Source organism: Magallana gigas, chromosome 3, assembly GCF_963853765.1.
Source record: "Magallana gigas chromosome 3, xbMagGiga1.1, whole genome shotgun sequence".
Taxonomy (NCBI): Eukaryota; Metazoa; Mollusca; class Bivalvia; order Ostreida; family Ostreidae; genus Magallana; species Magallana gigas.
Window position 1 is genome coordinate 21,959,983 of NC_088855.1, and position 22,530 is coordinate 21,982,512.

A 22,530-nucleotide genomic window follows, 5' to 3' on the forward strand; every position below is an offset into this window, starting at 1 on the left:
TATTTTAAATGACTTTTTCTTTACGCACAGATACAGTTGATACACGTAAATTTGTCTAAACTGTTTAAAAGTTACTTGCAATTTCTCAAAATAACTCCATCTCGAAAATTGCTCATTTTCCTATGTATTCATTAGAAAAGCGTCAAAACAACACCATCAACAATACCAAGTTCAAGGCGGTATAGCATAAAAACAGCTTAGACAACTTTGATAAATATTTTATATAATAAACTGTAAATCCTACAGAACGATTTGACAAATTCAGGGTATGTTTTCTCGTGAGATTTTTTATGGGGTAAACCCGGGACCCACCTTAATGATTTATTAAAATAAGGTTTAGCCTTCTAGGGTTTATAATTTTTGTCTGTGGTGAATTTTCTTAGCACTGTCAATTTAGAGGACAAAACCTAGTGGGGGGGGGGGTGCTTTTATTATGTATCGGGCTCGATATTACGATATAAAATCAACTTCCGGGTCCTCGATGAGCAGCCGAGAAAATTCTGTCTCAGAAAAAAAACATCTCAGAAAATGTTAAATGTTAGGGACGCATCGTAATTACATGTTCCGATATCTTAGAAGTATCACATAAGTCTATCGAGTTCGACTACAGCTATTCGGGATTTGTTTTTAAATGACATCAAGGTGTTATGCTTGACGCCATCGTTATTTTTAGCTTGCATAGATTAGTTATTTATAAACCGGAGGCCGATTGAACATCAGTAACAACAATGTCTTCTTCAGGTGTGGTAAGTCTGTTAGCTCCTCTCTCTCTCTCTCTCTCTCTCTCTCTCAGGCCTAAAAAAATAATTGTGTGTTTAGCAGCTGTTTAGGGTAACACTGATGAAAAAATTAGGTTAGGTAGGTAGGGAATTTTTTTTATTTTATCATATTTTTTTGCATGAATCCTAAGAATGTTTGTCTGTTTCATATTTAAAAACGTATTTTTTATCGGAAAAAAGATAATATTCACAATCAGATAAAATCAGACATCTAAAAATGGTAGGATCGGGCCATTTTTGTAGGTTAGGTCGGGTTCCCCAAAACACACAACTTTTTTTTTTAGGCCTCACCTTGAAAGATGAGACCAATCTTCAAAACATCCGGGTTGTAATAGCTCCTCGTTTGGGTTATAACGTTAATTTATACCCTAAATAAAATACACTTTTGATATGTCAAAAATATGTTTGTTTTTTCCTATTAATGCATATTTAAGTGGAACAACTTTTGGTAAGCAAGTTTTTCTATACTGGCATGTTCTTGCCAGTGCATTGTTACATATAATTTTATGTGTTGATAAAATTACATAACAATGCACTGCGAGAAATGGTCCTTGGCAAGAATTGGTCATATATGCACAGAAGGCCGGCATACAACCAATTCTCGCCAAGAGCAATTTTAAGACAGTGCAATTACCGTATATGCGGTAATTTTTTAATGATCTAATTTTTACTATTTTTCACGATCTCTTTTAAATCGCAAGTTATTGAATATGCAGATATGGTATTCTGCATTATTTTCTTTTTAAACTTTTTAAATTGCAAAATAATGACTAACGCAAATTAAAAATGCTCCACATTTTCCTAATTTTTGCAAATTTTCTGACGTGCAAAAAAACCCCAAACGTTATACAGTACGTATTACATCATTTTATCAAAACATGATTTTTTTTTTTCAAAACATAAAATGGGTGAAAATGCACTGCCAAGAATTGGTCCATTGTGAGTACTCATCATATGCCGGTATAGTTTGTCAGATTAATCCCAAAGCAGTTACATAAAATATGCTCATGCAGGGATCTATCTCTGAAAAATGTAAAAGTTTAAAATACAGATATCTGGGCTTATGGCAATGAGCCCTGCTAAAATAAAAAAAATTGTACCTCATGTGGGATATACTATATCCCAAATGGGCTAGTTATTAATATAATTAACATCATGGACGACAGACAAATTGTGATCAGAAAAACTCACTTGAGCCACCTATTCAATGTGCATGTATGTATATTGCAAGTATATCTGTGTAAATAAACTTTGTAGGTTTTGAGCCAAGAAGAACAAAATCAGATTAAAGCTGTTCTTTATGGACAGTGTATAGGTGACGCCATTGGACTGTTGACAGAATTTCTGACCAAGGAAGAAGCTAAAACTGTATGTTCAACATCTTTATTATACTTACACTTGCAAACAAATATTTCTCTGTGTACAGTATTATATGTACTTAGTTTATTTTGTATTGAGAGTCAAGTTCAACTTTTAATTATTTCTTTGACAATAGCTACTTCCAGTCCCTTTTTCTAGATTTTGATCATCTCATCTGACTTTTTTTATAGCATAGACAAATAACAAACAGGAAATGAAAAAGTATATACAAAATAATAAGGCATTTTAATTTTTACTCACACAAGCCCAAAGGACTATGTGCGGTTTTATGCAATATTTGCCCCCAAAATCAAAGTTTTAGAAAGAGCTTTAAAAATAAGGTAAAAGATAGTTAAAATCATACTGGAAATAAAGGTGTAAAAGGTTATCACCACAGTGACGTCATAACATAGTACTGACGTCATGAAGATTGCATTATTTTGATAAATTGATGTTTTGTAGCAAAATATGGGTTTTTTCCGATGGTTTTTCGACTGGGAAACATCAAGCGCAGGCTTGCTCAAGTACCAATTTTTAGTATGATATGTATAACTATCTGAAGAAAAACATATGTCAAAATCGCACTTGAGCAGGCCTGCGCTCTATACTTCCGAATGCAAAATATACAGCAAAAATGAGAATATCTTCATTTGTTTGCAAATTTGCAGGAATTAGGTCATTTAGGTTACGTCATAGATAAACAGCGAGTGAGCAATGATGACTAAAATCAAGATAAAAGTTATAGGCATCCTCTTTATAATGATTTGTGAAGATTTGATTTTTATACGATACTATTTAAAAATTGGTTGAAATCGGGGGCAGATATTTGACCATACCGCACATAGTCCTTTTGTCTAGTGTCATTTGTTCCTTTACTTTTTACAGTCTGTTTAATAACCACAGAGCTATCTTCAACCAATTTGACACAAAGTGTTCTTGGGTCAAACCCTTCACATTGGTCTGTTATAGTTGATGATTCTGACTGTGATAATTATTGGTTTAAGAGGGATCTCTTTGACCATCATAATTTGGTCTAAAGGCATAAATCTTATATAACTTTTTTTCAAATTATGACCGCAGGCAAAATCTGTCAAATTCTCAAGACGAATAAAGTTTTATATTTTGTTTAAGTTTGAGAGGAAACGACCAAACTAGTCAACTTCTTGATATTATTGTCTACATATTGTTAAAATTAGATATGATATCAGTGAGTTATAAATTTCAACTAGTTAGCTTCTTGTGTTCCATATGAGTACCTGAGCAAGAAATATTGCCCTTGGATCTGATACAACCTGTCTTAAGTACACCACATTGTCTCCAAAATGATGTTAATTTAAAAAGTTAGAGAAATAATAGTGTAACTACAAAATGAGAAAATGTTATGAGAATGGGTTTCTGCTATTTTTTTTTTACAGTATTATGAGAAAGTAAAGAAGAATTTGGAATACAAGCATAAAGCCATTGTGTGCGATGTTCACAGGAATAGATGGAAGGAGGGAGACTGGACAGATGATTCCGACCAAATGCTGATGATTCTTATGTCTATCACTGATAACAAAGGAAAGGTATGTTGTCTTATACTTATTAGTCAATTAGTTAACTTTAATTGACTTGATTTGATAAATTACCTGATATTTTAGTGTCAAAAGTAAGTACTCTTATCTCAATTGAAACTGAAGCTTTGAAAGAATTCTCCCAACTCTTGTCTGTCTTCAACAACATAAAAAGTTAAAAGCTTAATCAAATTCTTCTCAATTCTTTTGTCAGTGTCTCCTCAAGTACAACAACAACACAACACATTGTATTTGATGCTATTGATTCTGTTATCTGCCCTTGTTTGATGATCCTTGAGATTTTTGTTTGTAAATTAGTAAAGTATGAATCTGCATCAATTGTTTGCAGGTAGACTATAAAGACATTGCTCGTAGGATCAAGAACTGGATGAAACAGGGTATTCCAGAGCTGGGGGACTTTGGCGGACTAGGGCTTGGTAGAACTACAGCTACTGTTCTTCACCAAAAAAACTATGAGGATGACCCACATGCAGTAGGTATTTATAACGTCCGAGAGGTTGTGGGACATTGGGATAGCTAAAAAAAAAAAATGAGTGAAACAATAAATGAGGATGTTCTATGCACTGCAAATTGGAGATATCCTGTATGTAGAACATGTATTTTTATGTCTGCATGATAAACAATGCAGTCTGCCATTAAATTTAGATGAGAATGTCATATTCAAATCTGCGTAGTATATGACACAATAGTTTAAGTCATCAATCTACGTTTTTAGAAAGATTGAATAATCGTTTATTATTTTATTACATTAAGGTGGTACGGGACACTAGTTGATATTGATGTGAATAAAAGTGCACAAAAATCAAAATACTTTCATCGCTTTATAATTTTCAAATTTCACAATATTTCACAAAAAGGTTTTAAAAAAATTTGTGAAGGTAAAATTTAAAAAAGCCCCAGTGGGATTCAAACTCTTGTCTTACAGATTTGTAGTTAACACTCTAATCCATTGTGCTACGCTGTAAGGTAACAATTTCGGGAAAGAAAAGATTTTTAAAATCATTTTGGATTTTTTTGTTTATTTCGATCGGATATACGTCAAAATATAGAGGTGTCCCATTCCATCTTAAAGCAACAAGTTTTTTTTTCATAAACGTTTTGTTGTCATTGAATATTTTTTTTTTTTGGGGGGGGGATTTGCATGTTCACAAGATTTCAAATAGATACATGTAGCTTTTTAATTTTCCAGCGCGCTGAAAATGTGTGGAGGTCGAGTCAGTGTAATATCGCCCCTAACGGTGGGGTCATGAGAACCTCTGTTGTTGGCACCCACAGGTTCCGGGACTTGGAGGAAGTGGCCAAAAATGCTTCTGACATAGCCAGAGTAACACACCATGATCACAGGTCTGTATGTAGAAGCTCATGATTGAAATTTTACCTTATTGAATATATTTTTCTTAATTAAAAAAATTAGAGTATGACTACAGTTTAAGCAAAATTTCACAGAATTCTCATTTTAACTGGAACATTTTATGTTAAGAAATTGATTGTCTTTGATCCAAAAAAAAGTTAAGGTCCATTTACGATAAAGTTTCATAACTTTAATTAAAAGAAATATCAAAGACTCATACTTGGACAGTATTAACAAATTTTGAGGCCATTTATAAATTTTCATATAGAAATATGAGAAATAGAAATATGATCATAAATTAAAACATGACCAACATTTGAAACCTTGATTTCCATTTGCAGATGTCAGGCCTCAGCTGTGGCTGTGTCTGTTGCCATAGCAATGATGTTACAGAGAAATGAAAAACATGTGGACAGGAAAGGCCATTACAAGGTTGACCAAATTATCAAGGACACTTATGACATTGCTGTTAAATACATAGAAATTGAGGAACAGGTAAGTCTAGCTTTTTTGTAACCATTTGTTGCGTTTATTGATCCTGAGATGAAATTGGCCTTATTAAAGTTTGGATTGGGGAGGGGATGGGGAGAGGTAGGTCTTAAGAGAGGAGTGTATACTTTTTGTATTTTTTATAAGAAACAGACTTAAGAAGGTTATCAGTTACAGATAAATGATTTTTAGGAAGCACGGCCCTAGGTGACACATGTATATGCAGATTAGTTACATACACATGTATATATAAAGATGTACTAGCTGGTATATGTATTATTTTCAGGAGGAGAAAAAGAAAGGCAGACTTTGAGAATAAATATATGTACATTTAGTATAATTGTTAATTACTATTAGATAAATCTTCTGATTTTGAAATTTTTATTTATTTAGCCCCTAAAAGACGAAAATGAATTTGACTTGAGAAAATAATTTGAAGTAGTCTCGGATTTTACTTCTTTACTAAAGTCCCTGTTTATTAAACTGAATTTAATTGACATATGTGAAATATACACGTATGTTTGACATGATTTAATATATATGATTGATAATTTTAGACCAAGGTTTTACAATCAGTGATTTTTTCTATGTTATAGAAGCAAGAGTTGTTAACCTTTTTAAAGTGTAAAGACATCAAACAACTAAAGCTCTGTGAACCTGGAAAGATTGGCTACACGTTCAAGTCAATGGGATGTGGATTCTGGGGATTGAAACAGAATGATTTCCGAAAAGCCATCACCAAAATTGTAATGCAGGTACGTACAAGAACATGTCATAAGTAAACGACTAGAAAAACCATTTGCTGCAGGAAGTTTGGAGATAAAAAAAAAATAGCTCAATAAATGATTCTTTAAAAGAAAGTTTAGATTGATAAAGGAAATGTATTGGACACATTGCTTGTATATGACACATTGCATGTATATAAAAATATGTTTATATTTGGGTAACAATGTTTGTGGGATTTTTTTACAGGGAGGGGATGCAGACTCCAATGCATGTGTTGCAGGAGCATTGCTGGGATGTAAACTAGGATTAGACGCTATCCCTTCATCATGGAAGGATGGTTTGTTGCACAAAAAGTGGTTAGATCAACAGATATCTAGGTAATTTGTGATATCTAGTACAAGTTTTGATTGTATCTATATACAGTAAAACCCGTTTAGTACAAACACGGATATTGCGAATTCATGGATATTGCGAAGTCATCTTGGATCCCCAGCTATGTAAATTTAATGAATTTCTTATACGGTTATAACGAATTATGGATATAACGAAGTAATTTCTTAGGTCCCAGTGACTTCGTTATAACCGAGTTCTGCTGTATTGATATTTTGTTAAAAAAACATCCTTTAAGTTGAGGCCAAAATTAAATATTAGTTTGAATGATGTACTCAGACGAACCCATCAAAATTGCCCCACCCAATAATTTTTTCAGCTTTTTGAATTTGATTTTTAAAATGATTGTCCATGTCATATTAAAAATAGATTTTGGTTATTTTGTATCAAGAAGTATTGAATTTGTTTAGCTTTCTTGGGATAGAAAACAAAAAAAATATAGTTTGATTATCAGATTATTGATGTACAAGAAAAAAAAGAAAGAAAATAAAGAGCTACCTACCCACTATGAAAAATTTGGGTCAGAGTACATCAAACATTTATATTATTATATACTGGCCTGAATCAGCAAATATCCAAATGAAGGATGGGTAGTGATAGGATCAATACTTCATGAAAGTTTAATCTAGGATATTCCATTAAGTACTACAGATTAATAGACAAGGATTTGTTAGATTTATTATGATAGGTAAAACTTGGGAAAGGTCAGCTCAAATTGTACTGAAAAGTATAGGTTTTTTGTCAAGGAAATGAACTCTTAAAGTTTAGGTAGATCATTCAACAGAAATGCAAAATCAGATTATATCCAAGTTGATATGCTTATGATTTAGCTGGCATATCCACTTTTTAATCAAGTAATGAATATATTCATTGACATGCCTTTAAATATTTAGTATGAATACATAAAAAAAATAATCAAAGAAAATGTCAACATTTCGTTCATAAACATTCTTTTAAAAAATTACAGGTACCTCAGAATGACAAATGGAGAGGAAGTAGAAAGCAAGGATGCAGGTCCAAATCCAGGGCCATCCGAAACAGTGTGACAAATTTTATATGAACACAATGGAAAAAAATTCTTTCAGATAATCAAATATATGAACTTGACTGTTATTTAAAGTACAACTTAACTTATCCTCCTTTTTAACCGGGTTTTCCAAATGAAATTTGGTTATTGAAATTGTGAAAATGGCGGGCAGGCAGGCGGCTGCCAAAAGGGTACCCAAATTGTACAGATAACTCCTCCTACAGTTTTCATGATAGGAAGTTGTTGTTTTGGATATCAATTTTACATATATCAGAGATGTGCATATTACTTGGATTTTAATTTTTAATAATTTATGAAAAAAATGCTACCTGTTGAACTTATTTATTTTTTGGGCAGAATATTGCATAAAGGGTACTTCATTTCTCTGGAAAGGTATTGTTTATCATTTCAAGGTTGACAGATGGATTATGGATACTGTTCACATAAAAGGAAATCCTGTTTGCTGTCACATTGGCAGCTTTTCACTTGTTTCATAGTTGAAACAAGAAGATGATCCTATAAATTATCACCGGGTCATGACCTTCACCTTTTTCAAGGTCATTTCTTATCAGTCAAGGTTTAGGTCTCAATCATCATTAACGGTTCTTCAGGACCAATAACTTAAAACCAAATATTGCCTCAAAGAAATATGATCGTTACTTAGGCAATGTTCCTAAATCTGGACTCAATCAGGTCTTACTCAGTGACTCGCTAAGACATTATGCTCAGACAATTATCCATGTCTGAGGTCAAGGTTACAGCTATTCCATTAACACCATTACGCATTCTGAGATTATATAACTGGCATGGCATTATAGATACTCTTTGATGATATTCTGTTTGATATATACATGTACTATACAAATTATTCTCTTTGACTTACCCTTCTTGATTTTTCATACTAGAATATTTTTTAAAATACATGTTATTCATAGTTGTTTATTTTGATACATGTATTTATATATATTTAAATATATTTAGATAATTTCTTTAATTTTATACATTTTTAACATTCTTTTAAGAAGTACATGTAATGTTTGTAATTTTTATTTTTCGTTTCAGTTACTTTGTGCATTTATTGTCTTATATACATTTACTGTTAAATGTTAATTGTTACAGCATTATTATTGCTACTGGATTGAAATAAAAGATGTTCATAAAAGTATTATTTTTTGACTTGTACATACTGTTAAACTTCTATAGATCAAAGATACATGTACCCAACATTACTTGTATTTATTTTTTTTAATGAAAAATATACTCTTGACCCTATAATGCGCAATATATGTATGTAATATTAAGTAGGAGGGACGGGGGTATATTTTTCATTATAAGAAAATATATGTCAGGTGCCTTTGGTATACTTGTAATTATCTGTCCCAGAAAATAGAATATATTGGTTTGACAAAACAATAGGGTGATTTTATTACCAACTATCTCATTGCACATGGTTCTTGTAAAGAAGCTTTTGTAAACATTTTTACCATTCGACCTGTATCTACATGTCCATGTTGATTTTTCAAAATTACTCCCACAAAAAAGAATATAATTTCTGAATGACAGAAACAGGGTTTGTACAAAGTCAAATTTATGATCAATGAACAAATTGAATGGCTCAAACTAATTTCTCCTCAGTTCTCTCCCCTTTCTTCCTGAAAATCCTGATTCTGTTGTTCATGACTTGGCACTGAGAAGTCTAACACATGTTGTAGGAACTCATTCTGGCTCCACTGGAACCCTACAAAGGAATCTCCAACACTGCGATTAAATTTTGCCTTCTTTTTACGAAGTTTCAGGAGTTCGTCTGCACTTAGACAACCCCAGTCCTTCAGTTTGACAGAGATCTGTTCCACAGATTTTCCACCATTCATCACTAGTTTCACTTTCACCATCATATTGGTGTCAACAGATGGCCATCTTTTGTGCTGTAAATAGTAATCAAACAGACATGAAGAGAAACATCTTTAAGGTGTCTCTGAAATCCAGAGATATACACACTTTTAACCAACATTACAATCTTTCAGTTAAGAATAATTAAATCAATTTTTTTAGAACAACAGAAGAGCTAGACTAAACAAAGAGGCTATTTTACTCATATATTATACACAACGAAGACAATTAAAATTCCAATAGCTTCCACATTGATTAATTTTATTGCCATATTGAAAAGGAATAACCCAATTATCAATTTTGAGTTAAAATATTGAGTTACACTTCTCCTTGGCATATTTTTCAATGAAAATAAAATACCTGCCTACCATATTACATTTAGAAACGTATGGCTTGAAAACTAAAACAATAACACTTTTTTGGCCGAATAAGATTTCTTTGATAAATACTGTATGGATCTGATCAAGCTTACCCACTGGTAGTCCCTGCTTCTTGCCACACTACTCAACCCTGCCCACAGCTCCTCCACGAATGCGGTGATCATAATTTATCATGTCAGCCAGACACTTCTCATATTCTTTGCTGACATGTTTAGCTTCATCTGACACACCCTGAAGGAGAAAAAGGATAACTTATGATGGGTATGGTTGAATGATCCAAGATTAGGTTACAATGGTCAAGATTTAAAAAAAGTTCCAATTATGATGATAATTAATTCAATTGAATTAGATAGAAAACCCGTGGGTTACGACGATGTTTGATGAACAATTTGTTCTAAATAAATATGAATGGGTTATTGGAATACTTTTTAAAAAGATGTAAAATGGTAGGGACGCATCGTAGTTATATGTTCCGATTTCTTAGAAGTATCACATAAGTCTATCGAGTTCGACTATTGTTTTTAAATGACATCAAGGTGATATGCTTGACGCCAAAAATAACTTCTGTCGTAAGTTATTTTAAGCTTGCATAGATTAAGTTACTTATAAACCATAGGCCGATTAAACATCAGTAACGACAATGTCTTCTTCAGGTGTGGTAAGTCTGTTAGCTCCTCTCTCTCTCTCTCTCTCTCTCATTGAAAGTTGGGACCAATCTTCAAAACGGCCGGGTTATAATAGCTCTTCGTTTGGGATATAACGTTAAGTTATACCCAAAATAAAATACACTTTTGATATGCCAAAAATATTTTGTTTCTTAATTCCCATTAATGCATATTTTAATGTAACAGCTTTTGGTAAGTAAGTTTTTATATACTGGCGTGTGACCACTTCTCCCCAGGGACCATTTTTTGCTAGTGCATTGTTAAGTCATTTTAAAATCATAATTAATTTTATGTAAAATTTTAAGTGTCGATAAAATTACATAACAATGCACTGGCGAGAAATGGTCTTGGCGAGAATTGGTCGTATGCACAGTAGGCCTTATGACTGGCCGGCATACGACCAATATTCGCCAAGAGCAATTTTAAGACAGTGCATCATTACGTCATTTTATCAATGCGTAAAATTATTTTTTTAAACGTAAAATGATGTAACAATGCACTGGCGAGAATTGGTTCAAGGTGAGAACTGGTCATATGCCAGTATAATTTATCAGATTAATCCCAAAGAATTTAAATAAACTGAGGGATCCATCTCTGAAAAAATTTAAATCAAATTTTGAAATACAGATAACTGGGCCTAGGCAATGAGCTCTGCTAAAAAAAATTTTTTAAAAAGTGCCTCAAATGGAATTGTATATTATATCCTAAACGGACTAGCTATCAATATAATATTATAGTTTTTTGAGCCACTTATTCCGTAGATTGCCAATAAATCTGTGTAAATAAACTTTGTAGGTTTTGAGCCAAGAAGAACAAAATCAGATTAAAGCTGTTCTTTATGGACAGTGTATAGGTGACGCTATTGGACTGTTGACAGAATTTCTGACCAAGGAGGAAGCTAAAACTGTATGTTCAACATCTTTATTATACTTACACTTGCAAACAAATATTTCCCTGTGTACAGTATTACATGTACTTAATTTATTTCCGTATTGAGAGTCAATTTCATCTTTTATTTTTTTCTTTGACAATGGCTACTTACGGCCCCTTTATCTAGATTTCGATCATCCCATCTCCCTCTTTTTATAGCATAGACAAATAACAAACAGGAAATGAAAAAGTATATACAAAATAATAAGGCATGTTGATTTTCACTCACACAAGCCCAAATGGTGTCCATTTACTTTTTACAGTCTGTTTAATAACCTCAGAGCTATTTTCAACCAATTTGACACAAAGCGTTCTTGGGTCAAACACTCCACATTTGTCTATTAAAGTTGACGATTCTGACTGTGATAATTAGTTTAAGAGGGATCTCTTTCACCATCATATTTGTTCCAATGGCCTAAATTGCATAAATAATTTTTTTCAAACTATGACCGCAGGCAAAATCTGTCAAATTCTCAAGACGAATAATTTTTATATATTTTGTTTTAGTTTGAGAGGAAACGACCAAACTTGTCAACTTCTTGGGAACTATTGTTTACATATTGTTAAAATCAAATATTTTTATTTTTTTTTTTTTTTTTTTTTTTTATAACTGTTTTTATTACCCCAGAACATGTAAGAGTATTCTTATAGCCGAGGTTGGGGAGCCTTGGAGTCTATAAGTTAACATTATATATACTGAAAAAAATTTTGAAACGGGGTGTTTTTACAAATAACATCATTCATACACCCACTCATTCAGTTGCATGTATATGCACATTACTCTACATCATAATCAAGTACAAAAAATCAGCATTTTACAGTAAACAAAAATAAATTACTTTGTAATATCTAAGATCATAGGGGCAAAAGGCTTAAAATCAACAATCATTATTAAAGGACAACCTCGCCCATCTTACATGAAATTTCTCTAATTCACAATTTTTCGTGTAAATAAATTTTTCACATTTGTAATAATAAAGTATTTCACGTTTGATTCCAGTAAAGGAGGGTAATTCTTTTCTACTCCTTTTTCTATATATATGTCTCTTTACAATACATATTATTATATTGAAAATGTTATAATATTTGTAGTATCTACCAAATATAACATCTATTTTGTTCAATGGTATATCTAATTCAAATTCGTCTTTCATCCAAACTAGTAAATTATCCCAGATTTCACTCACATATTCACATTCCCAAAAAAGATGACAAATAGTTTCTGCATTACATCTACAAAATGTACATAACTCTGATTCAACTATTCCTATCTTACATAAATAAGTATTAGTCGCAATAATTCGATGTACAATCCTGTATTGAAACCATCTTAATTGTACGTCGTTAGTTATTTTGAAAAATAATAAGTTTTGTCTTTTCCACCATATGTTATTTACATTCATGTCTAGTTCCTTTTCCCATTTCAATTCTGATTTTGGTTTATTCCATTTCTCATCAATAAAAATATCATAAAAGTCTCTTGAGCCTTGTTTATTTTTCCTAATTATCCGTAAAAATTCTGGATAATATGGACTATTTTGAAGAATAATTTCTGTATCATAGTTTAACCGTAACTTTTTAATACAATCTACAATTCCTAAAAAATGTGTAAACGGAGGTTTAATATCATATTGGTTACAGAATTGTTCGTATTTCATTATTGTACCATCATTGTTGAAAAAATGTAGTATTTGATGTACACCTTTTAAAAACCATTGCTTATAAAAGACATATTTGTTATTAATACATATAGACTCATTAAACCATATCGGGCTTAAAATAGATAATTCACTGTCAGTACATTTTCTAAGTTCAAAAAATGACAAAAAAACATCTTTCCAAAATAGATTTTTACAAGTTTTTGACAGTTGATATAGTATTTGTCTTCCAACAATTGTCATATTTAAAATATTTGGAAAAGTACTTATTATCAAGTCTTTCCAACTTGACTGACAAGCATCATTAAAAAATCTGCGTATCCAGGTGATTTTCAAGCTTTTGCAAAAAGAGTCAAGACATATCATTCTTAGCCCACCCTTTTCATAACTTTGAATAATGCTACTTTTGGCTACTCTTGATGTTTTTGAATTCCATATGTAATTATAAAAAATTGTTTCAATTTCCTTTATATGTTTTCTTGGAGGATTAGGAAGACTTATTAAGAGATGCGTAATTTTTGGAAGAATCAAATTTTTAATTACTGTGATACGTCCTGCTGTAGATAGCATTCTTCTAGACCATGCGCTTATTGATAGTTTCATTTCATTGATTTTTGGTTTAAAGTTTAACTCGTACATATATGTATTATCTAAGTTTACACAATAAGTAATGCCTAAAACTGTAAATGGTTCCTGAGACCAGTTAACTTTTTCAAAATCCTTGAAATATTCATTTGATTTGTTTGATAAGGGTCCTATTTTTACACACTTAGTTTTATCATAATTAGGTTTTAGTCCTGAGTATTTTGCATATTCATTAACTAAAGAAAGTGCTGTCTTAATTGAATTTTTCGAACCTTTTAATAATAACACTGTGTCATCTGCGTATTGTAGTAATTTATATTCTTTGTTCATTACACTAATCCCTTCAATTAATATGTTGTTTCTTATCATAAGGCCCATTATTTCCGCACAAAGTATAAAGATATATGGTGATATTGGGTCCCCTTGTCTACACCCCCTGCCCATATTAAAAAATTCTGAAAATATACCATTTTGTATCACACAAAGTTTTGCATTATTAAATAAAGTTCTTATTGCATTTTGGAAATTCTCACCAAAATTAAAAAATGTTAAAACTTTAGAAATAAATTTCCAAGAGACTGAGTCAAATGCCTTTTCAAAATCAAGTATGAGAATTAGACCTGGGGTATTAGTTTCATTGCAGTAATGTATAATATCATAAAGTAGTCTGGAATTCTCCCCGATATATCTCCCTGCTAAAAAACCTTTTTGATTTTCGTGGATTATGTCAACAAGAATGGGCTTCATACGGCTAGCCAGGACACTTGATAATAACTTATAGGTTACATTAAGAAGTGAAATTGGCCTCCAATTTTTAAGATATTCTCTGGGTTTTTGTCCTTTTGGTAGGATTGAAATGATTCCTTGTGTTTGTGAGTGAGAAAGGATACCAGAATCAAGACTACATTTAAAGGAATTAAATATATAAGATCCAATATCAGACCAAAAAAATTTAAAAAATTCTGCTGTAAATCCATCTGTTCCTGGTGATTTATCATTTTTAAATAGTTTTAATGCCTCTAATATTTCCTTTTTAGTTATTTCTAATTCTAATTTATTTCTCATAGTTTCTGTAACTTTTTTTACATCCTTTTCCATAATTACTTCTTGAAGATTTACCTCCTCAAGTAAATGATCTTTATTCTCATACAATGACTTATAAAATTTTTTTACTTCATGTAAGATTTCATTTTGATTATTGATCTCTACTCCTTGGTCATTTATTAGCCTAGATATGTTTTTATTTATATAGTTTCTTTTTTCAAGTGCAGCAAAATATTTAGTAGGTTTTTCTCCTTCCTCTATCCATATGCAATGACTTCTTATTAGTAGTCCATTAAGTTCATATTTTCTTATATCTTCCAACTCTGTTTGAAGTTCATTTAATAAATCTGAATAAAGTTGTGAAGGGCACATGTCATACATTTCTTGTAGAGCTTTAATCTGAATGATAGAATCTTTTTTCTTATCTTTTCTTTCTTTAGCTTTAAGTGATGAATAATATATGGATAAGCTTCTGATTTTCATTAGCAATACATCTAAGAATAAATCTTTGCGGATATATAATTCCGCATCAGGCCCTGGCACGTACGGAGGCCTTGTATATTCAAAAACTGTGTCATTAATAATTTCTTTGATTTTCAATATATATTCTTTGTCTCTTAACAAAGAGTTATTGAATCTCCAGAATCCTCTACCTCGTTCGAAGTCATTAATCTTAAATTCAATATTAATTATTGAGTGATCTGTTCTATAACCTGGAATAATCTTAACATTTCCTAAAATTGACATTAACTCTTCAGATATGAGAAAATAGTCTAATCGAGCTTGTTTTGTGGGATTTCGACGAGTCCAGGTAAATTTTTTTGAAGTTGGGTTATTTACTGTCCAGGGGTCTACAAGATTGAATTTATTTTTAAGATTTTGTATTTCTATCCTATTTTTGGGGTTGTTTTCTTTGACATAATTATGGCAATCTAACATAAAATCTTGAACTACATTCCAGTCTCCACATAAAATAACAAATTCGTTACCAAATTCTTCTATAATATTTCCAACATTTGAGTAAAAATCTTGATCATCTCTATTTGGTCCATATAAATTAACCAAAGTTATATTATATTTATTATCTACTAACATATTGGTAATAATAAAGTTTCCATTGGAATCAGATTTTGTTGAAGATATTTTAACTTCTACATTATTGTTCATAAGTATTAGTGTTCCTCTAGCATCTGTTCTACCTGCACTCATCAAAATATCATGTCCCCACTGGGCATATACTGAACTCTTTTCATTCTCTGTACAATGGGTATCTTGGAGACAATAAATGGAAGATTTTAAATCTCTAAGGTAATTAAAAACATCCTTTCTTTTCTTACTATCATTTAGCCCCCTGCAGTTTACAGACGTTATACTAAAATATGACATAATATAAAGTTGTTAAGTTTGTGTTTGAACATGCTACATATACACACACAACATTCATGCTTAAAAAACCAAAAGCTTCCGGGTTGTGCATCTACTTACACCAAAACAAAAAACAAAAAACAAAAAAAAATTGAAAAGTTTCAAACAAGAATGTGAGGTAGGTTTATAATAAGCTTTGTATAGCCACAAAAAACCTCTTGTGTTACATATATACGGAAAATAGGCTAATAAGGCTACCTGTAGGACTCATTAATAATAATGGTCTATCACTATGTTAACTATACTATGTAACTATATGTACCTGTAGGACTCATTAATAATAATGATCTATCACTATGTTAACTATACTCAGTCATCCTTGGTAGGGGATCCATTTGTCTTCACTCTTTCTACGGCACTGGAGAATTACATCATCTTTTGTTTCTATGATCCGAGTCTTCAAGTTTTTTTCCCTCCTCAGTTTGTATGCTTTGCTGGCTAGCTCGCTACGTTTTTTTTTCAGGTGATTTACGAGGTCTGTCCGAATTGCCATACCTTTCGGAAGAGTTGTAACCCTGGCGAGATGGAGGATCAGGTTTCGGTCTGCCATTTTTGCGAATTTCACAATGATTGCCTCCGGCACACTCGGTTTATACGTATTAGATGGGTTCTTTGGAATCCTATGCGAATTCTGTATTATGATATCCTTGGCTTCCGAAACCCCAAGAGTTGACTCCAGACAATTGAGGACAACTTCAGTTGTATCTTCTTTATCCACTTTGGGTAGGCCATAGAACAGCAAGTTATATTTCCTCGAACGATTTTCTTGTTGGTCTATATATCTTTGCAGCTCTTCTACTTGATTCTCCAACTCTGTAATTTTTTCCTCTTGTGGCCCTATTTTCTCAGACTTCATCTGTTCGAGGTCAGTGATTCTCAGGTTCTGGTCATCTAGGGCTTTCTCTACTTCTGACAATTTCGTGCTTACATTTGATATCTTTTCCCCTAGAGACTCGAGGTTTGCATTCATGGACGTTTCCAACTTCTTAATAAGCTTCGTAAACAGCGTTTTTAAGTCCTTGATAAAATCAAATATTAGTATGATATCAGTGAGTTCTAAATTTGAATAATCTTTTGTTCCACTTGAGTACCTGAGCAAGAAATGTTGCCGTTGGATCTGATACAGCCTGTCGTTAATTAACTACACCACATTATCTCCAACATAACATTAATTTTAAAAAGTTAGAATAATAACAAAATTGTTACAAAATGAATAAAAAGTTATGAGAACGTGTTTCGGGTATTTTATTTTACAGTATTATGAGAAAGTAAAGATGAATTTGGAATACAAACATAAAGCCATTGTGTGTGATTCTCACAGGAATGGATGGAAGGAGGGAGACTGGACCGATGATTCTGACCAAATGCTGATGATTCTTATGTCTATCACTGATAACAAAGGGAAGGTATGTTGTCTTATACTAATTATTCGATGAGCTCACTTTGACTTGATTTGATAAATAACCTGGTATTTTAGTGTCACAATTAAGTACTCTTATCTCAGTTGAAACAGAAAAACTGAAGCTTTGAACAAATTCTCCTGACTCTGTTGTCTGTCTTTTGACAACAACAGAAAAGTTAAAGCTTCATCAAATTCTTCTCAATTCTGTTGTCAGTGTCTCCTCGAATATAACAACAACACAACACATTGTATTTGATGCTATTGATTCTGTCCTTGTTTGATGATCCTTTAAGATGAGATTTTTGTTTGTAAATTAGTAAAGTATGAATCTGCATCAATTGTTTGCAGGTAGACTATAAAGATATTGCTCGTAGGATCAAGAACTGGATGAAACATGGTATTCCAGAGCTGGGGGACTTTGGGGGATTAGGGCTTGGTAGAACTACAGCTACTGTTCTTCGGCAAAAAAACTATGAGGATGACCCATATGCAGTATGTACAGTACTATTTCAGACACTTTAGCCTTCATTTGGTATTTATAAGGTCTGAGAGAGATTGCGGGACATTGGGATAGTAAAAATAGGAAGGAAAGAATAAATGAGGATGTTCTATATAATGCATATTGGAAATATCCAATATTTGGTATTTTTATGCATGACCGAGAGCGCGATATACCATTAAATTTAGATGAGAATGTCATATTCAAATCTGCGTAGTATATGACACTAGCCTATATAGATAAATACTATTTATTTTATTATATTTACATTTACTTTCTTTCCCTCTATTAAATTGCATTGGTTGATTTGAGTGATATTTACGCATAACACAGAAGACCCAATCACCAAATCTGGTGCGTAGGAATACATTCAGTATTCCTTCAGTATTTCTCGAAGAACATGAACTGACTCTTCTCGCGACTCCAAACCGGATCACGACCTGATATTATACTTACGCTGATTAATATTTCATTGATGTAAACATATTTTGACGGTTAAATGAATTCAATTAATTAATTTCTTAGTGTATCAAAAGAAAATTCATTAAATCATAGAAAGAAAAATGAAATTGTGTTATTAGAATTTAAAACGCTGTGCACTATTTTTGTCAGCATAATTCGGCTGTTCCAATGGCTCTTCCATTAATTTCGCATTACTCGTTGAATTAACCCCTTCACGGTAACTGCGGTACTGCTCTTTTGCAGGGCAAAATGACATGGTTTGGTGAAATATGACGTAACGTCAATTGTTTCATTTACGTCATTTAATTATCTACCTACTGAAATTTCGGCAAAGTATATCATTTTGCCCTGCAAGAGAGCAGTACCGCAGTTATCGTGAAGGGGTCAATAAGTCAGAGCTTTTTATAAACAAATCATATTTGCGAGAAGGAAATAAATGTTTAAAAACGTAAATATAATATAATGCTTAAATACTGAATGTCTTAATTTTAGAGAATTTTTTACTGCTTTTATATAGAAATGACGTAAATTCTACGGCGAACCGTACATGCATAATTTACGCGCATGTAACAATTCGTTGTGTTACCCGTTGCTAAATGTGTTGCTAACGCTGAGGGTAATAGAACGGATTATCAACTGCGGCTAAACCAATCAGATTTCGGTATTTAACATGAAAGTATAATAATATAGTTTTAGTTATCAATCTACGTATATTTAAAAAGATTGAATAATCATGTATTATTTTAGCAAGCAACATGGTGGTTTTTTTTCATTAACATTTTGTTGTCATTGAATATTTTTCTATGCAAAAATTGCATGTACACACGGTTTCAAACGAATAGATTTTTTAATTTTCAGTGTGCTGAACTTGTGTGGAGATTAGGTCAGTGTAACATCGCCCCTAACGGCGGGGTCATGAGAACCTCTGTTGTTGGCACCCACAGGTTCCAGGACTTGGAGGAAGTGGCCAAAAATGCTTCTGACATAGCCAGAGTAACACACCATGATCACAGGTCTGTGACTGAAATTTTACTTTGTTGATTATAATTTTCTTTTTAAAAAATTAGAGTATGACTACAGTTTAAGCATACTTGGGTGCTCAAAATTCCACAGAAATTTCGTTTTAACTAGAATGTTTTAGAAGGAATTAATTGTCTTCGATCCAAATGAAAGTTGTATCTCTTTATATTAGAAGGTCCATGTACAGAAACGTTTTATAACTTTAATGAAAAGAATTATCAAAGACTCATACTTGGACAGTATTAGCCAATTTTGAGCCCATTTATAAATTCTCTAATCCATAGAAATATGTTTATAAAGTTAAACATGATCAACATTTGAAATCTTTTTTCCATTTGCAGATGTCAGGCCTCAGCTGTGGCTGTGTCCGTTGCAATAGCAATGATGTTACAAAGAAATGAAAAACATGTGGACAGGACAGGCCACTACAAGGTTGACCAAATTATCAAGGACACGTATGACATTGCTGTTAAATACATAGAAATTGAGAAACAAGTAAGTCTGGCTTTTTTTGGAATGATTGTTAGCGTTTATTGAGCCCAAGATAAAATTGGTGTTAATTATTAAATTTTGGACTGGGGAAGGGGTGGGGAGAGATAGTTCTTTGGAGAGGAATGTAAACCTCTCGTATTTCTTTTTTATTAGAAGTAGACTTTAAGGTGGTATGGGACACCTCTATGTTGTGACGTGTTATTTTCGAAATAAACAATAAAATCAAATGTAATTTTATAAACAAAATTTCTTTTCCAAAATTGTTACCTACCACCTTGACACAGTTGGCTAGATGGATCACTACAAATTAATCTGTTAGTCATGAGTTCGAATCCCCCTAGAGATTTTAAAATTTTTGTTTTTCCAAAAATGTTTAAAACGTATATATTAGTTACTTCAGTATTGAAAAATTTGAAAATTCTAAACCGATAAAAGTATTTTAGTTATAATTAATTTAATGTTTATTTTAATCCATATTGGTATTGATAGATGTCTCGTACCACCTTTGTCATGTTATCAGTCACAGATCAATGAATTGACATAAGAAAATACCGGGTAATTGGGTAATTCGAGCTAGTCATAAGTCCCAGGCTATACCTCTTTACTGAAATCACTGTTTATCAAAATGAATTAAATTGGCAAGTGGAATATTTGTATGACATACATGTAATTGACAGAGAATGTAACATCAAAGTTTTACAGTCAGTGATTTTTTTGTTTTAGAAGAAAGAGTTGTTAACGTATTTAAAGTGTAAAGACATAAAACAACTAAAGCTTTCTGAACCTGGAAAGATTGGCTACACATTCAAGTCAATGGGATGTGGATTCTGGGGATTGAAACAGAATGATTTCCGAAAAGCCATCACCAAAATTGTAATGCAGGTACAAGAACACGTCATAAGTAAAGAATGATGACAACCGTTTCCTGACCATTTACTGCAGGAAGTTTGTGGATAAAAAAATAGTTCGATAAATGATTCTTTAAAAGAAATAGTTTAGATTGATAAAAATATGTCTTGGATACATTTCTTATATATGTACAGTGTATGTGTGTAGAAATATGTTGATATCTGGGTAACAATGTTTGTGGGGTTTTTTTTTACAGGGCGGGGATGCAGATACAAATGCATGTGTGGCAGGAGCATTGCTGGGATGTAAACTAGGATTAGATGCTATCCCTGCATCGTGGAAGGACGGTTTGTTGCACAAAGAGTGGTTAGACCAACAGATATCTAGGTAATTTGTGATATCTGGTGCAGAAAGGTTTTCATTGTATCTATTGATATTTTGAAGAAAAAAAATCTTTAAATTGCCCCCTCCCAAAATAGTTTTCAGCTTTTTGAATTTGATTTTTTTTAAAATTGATTGTCCATGTTATTTAAGAAAAAACGTTTCGATTATATTTTTGTATCAATTAGTATTGAATTTGTTAAAAGAGCTACCAACCTACCCACTTTGAAAAAATTTGGGTTGGAGTACATCAAACTTATATATCTTAAATTTTGGCCTAAATCAGCAGATATCTAAATGAAGGATGGGTGGTGATAAGATCAATACTTCATAAATGTTTCAATCTAGGAAATTCCATTAAGTTCTAAAGATTAAAAGACAAGGATTTGTTAGGTTTATTATGATAGGTATAACTTGGCAAAGATCAGCTAACAAATATCTGAAAAGTATAGTTTTTTGTGTCTAGGAAGTGAACTCATAAAGTTTAGGTAGATCATTCAACAAAATTGCAAAATTAGATTATTTCTAACAATGAACCAAGTTAATATGCTAATGAGTTTGCAGGCATATCCACTTTTTAACTAAAGGATATATTCATTTATATGCCTTTCAATATTTAATATAAATACATTAAAAAATCACAGAAAATGTCAACTTTGCACAGTTTGTTCATAAACCTTCTTTTGAAAAATTACAGGTACCTCAGAATGACAAATGGAGAGGAAGTAGAAAGCAAGGATGCAGGTCCAAATCCAGGGCCATCAGAAACAGTGTGACAAATGTTAAATGGACACAATGAAAAAACCCCCCCACTAATTCAGATATTCAAATATATGAACTTTAATGTTATTTGAAGTTCACCTTAACTTATCCTCCTTTCTAACCGGGTTTTCCGAAAGTTTGGTTATTGAAATTGTGAAAATGTCAGGCGGGCAAGCGGCTGCCAAAAGGGTATCCTTATTGTACGGATAACTCCTCCTACAGTTTTCAAAATAGGAAGTTGTTGTTTTGAATATCAGTTGTACATATATCAGAGAATTTCATATTACTTGGATTTTGATTTTTAATAATTAATTTATATAAAGAAAAAAAAGTCTACCTGTTGAACTTAATTGTTTTTTTTTGTTTTGTTTTCTGTTTTTTTTTTTTTTAC

At 32.0% G+C, this 22,530-nt stretch overlaps 2 protein-coding genes across 3 annotated transcripts; both read left to right on the plus strand.

Moving 5' to 3' along the window:
- Positions 1-463: 463 nt before the first annotated feature.
- LOC105337764 (ADP-ribosyl-[dinitrogen reductase] glycohydrolase) lies at positions 464-8,212 on the plus strand. Its single transcript, XM_034482868.2, has 9 exons — positions 464-746; positions 2,037-2,147; positions 3,554-3,703; positions 4,041-4,184; positions 4,902-5,056; positions 5,405-5,558; positions 6,149-6,307; positions 6,525-6,655; positions 7,636-8,212. The coding sequence occupies exons 1-9, from the start codon at positions 729-731 to the stop codon at positions 7,712-7,714; spliced, it is 1,101 nt and encodes a 366-aa protein (XP_034338759.1). The 5' UTR covers positions 464-728; the 3' UTR covers positions 7,715-8,212.
- Positions 8,213-10,468: 2,256 nt separating this feature from the next.
- LOC105337765 (ADP-ribosyl-[dinitrogen reductase] glycohydrolase) lies at positions 10,469-22,452 on the plus strand. Of its 2 annotated transcripts, none has more exons than XM_011442657.4 (9): positions 10,469-10,623; positions 11,426-11,536; positions 17,529-17,678; positions 18,023-18,166; positions 19,494-19,648; positions 19,997-20,150; positions 20,871-21,029; positions 21,253-21,383; positions 22,075-22,452. In XM_011442657.4, the coding sequence occupies exons 1-9, from the start codon at positions 10,606-10,608 to the stop codon at positions 22,151-22,153; spliced, it is 1,101 nt and encodes a 366-aa protein (XP_011440959.2). In that variant the 5' UTR covers positions 10,469-10,605; the 3' UTR covers positions 22,154-22,452. The 2 variants fall into 2 exon arrangements, with proteins under 2 accessions (XP_011440959.2, XP_034338760.1); XM_034482869.2 differs by having other exon boundaries at positions 10,507-10,618.
- Positions 22,453-22,530: the final 78 nt, after the last annotated feature.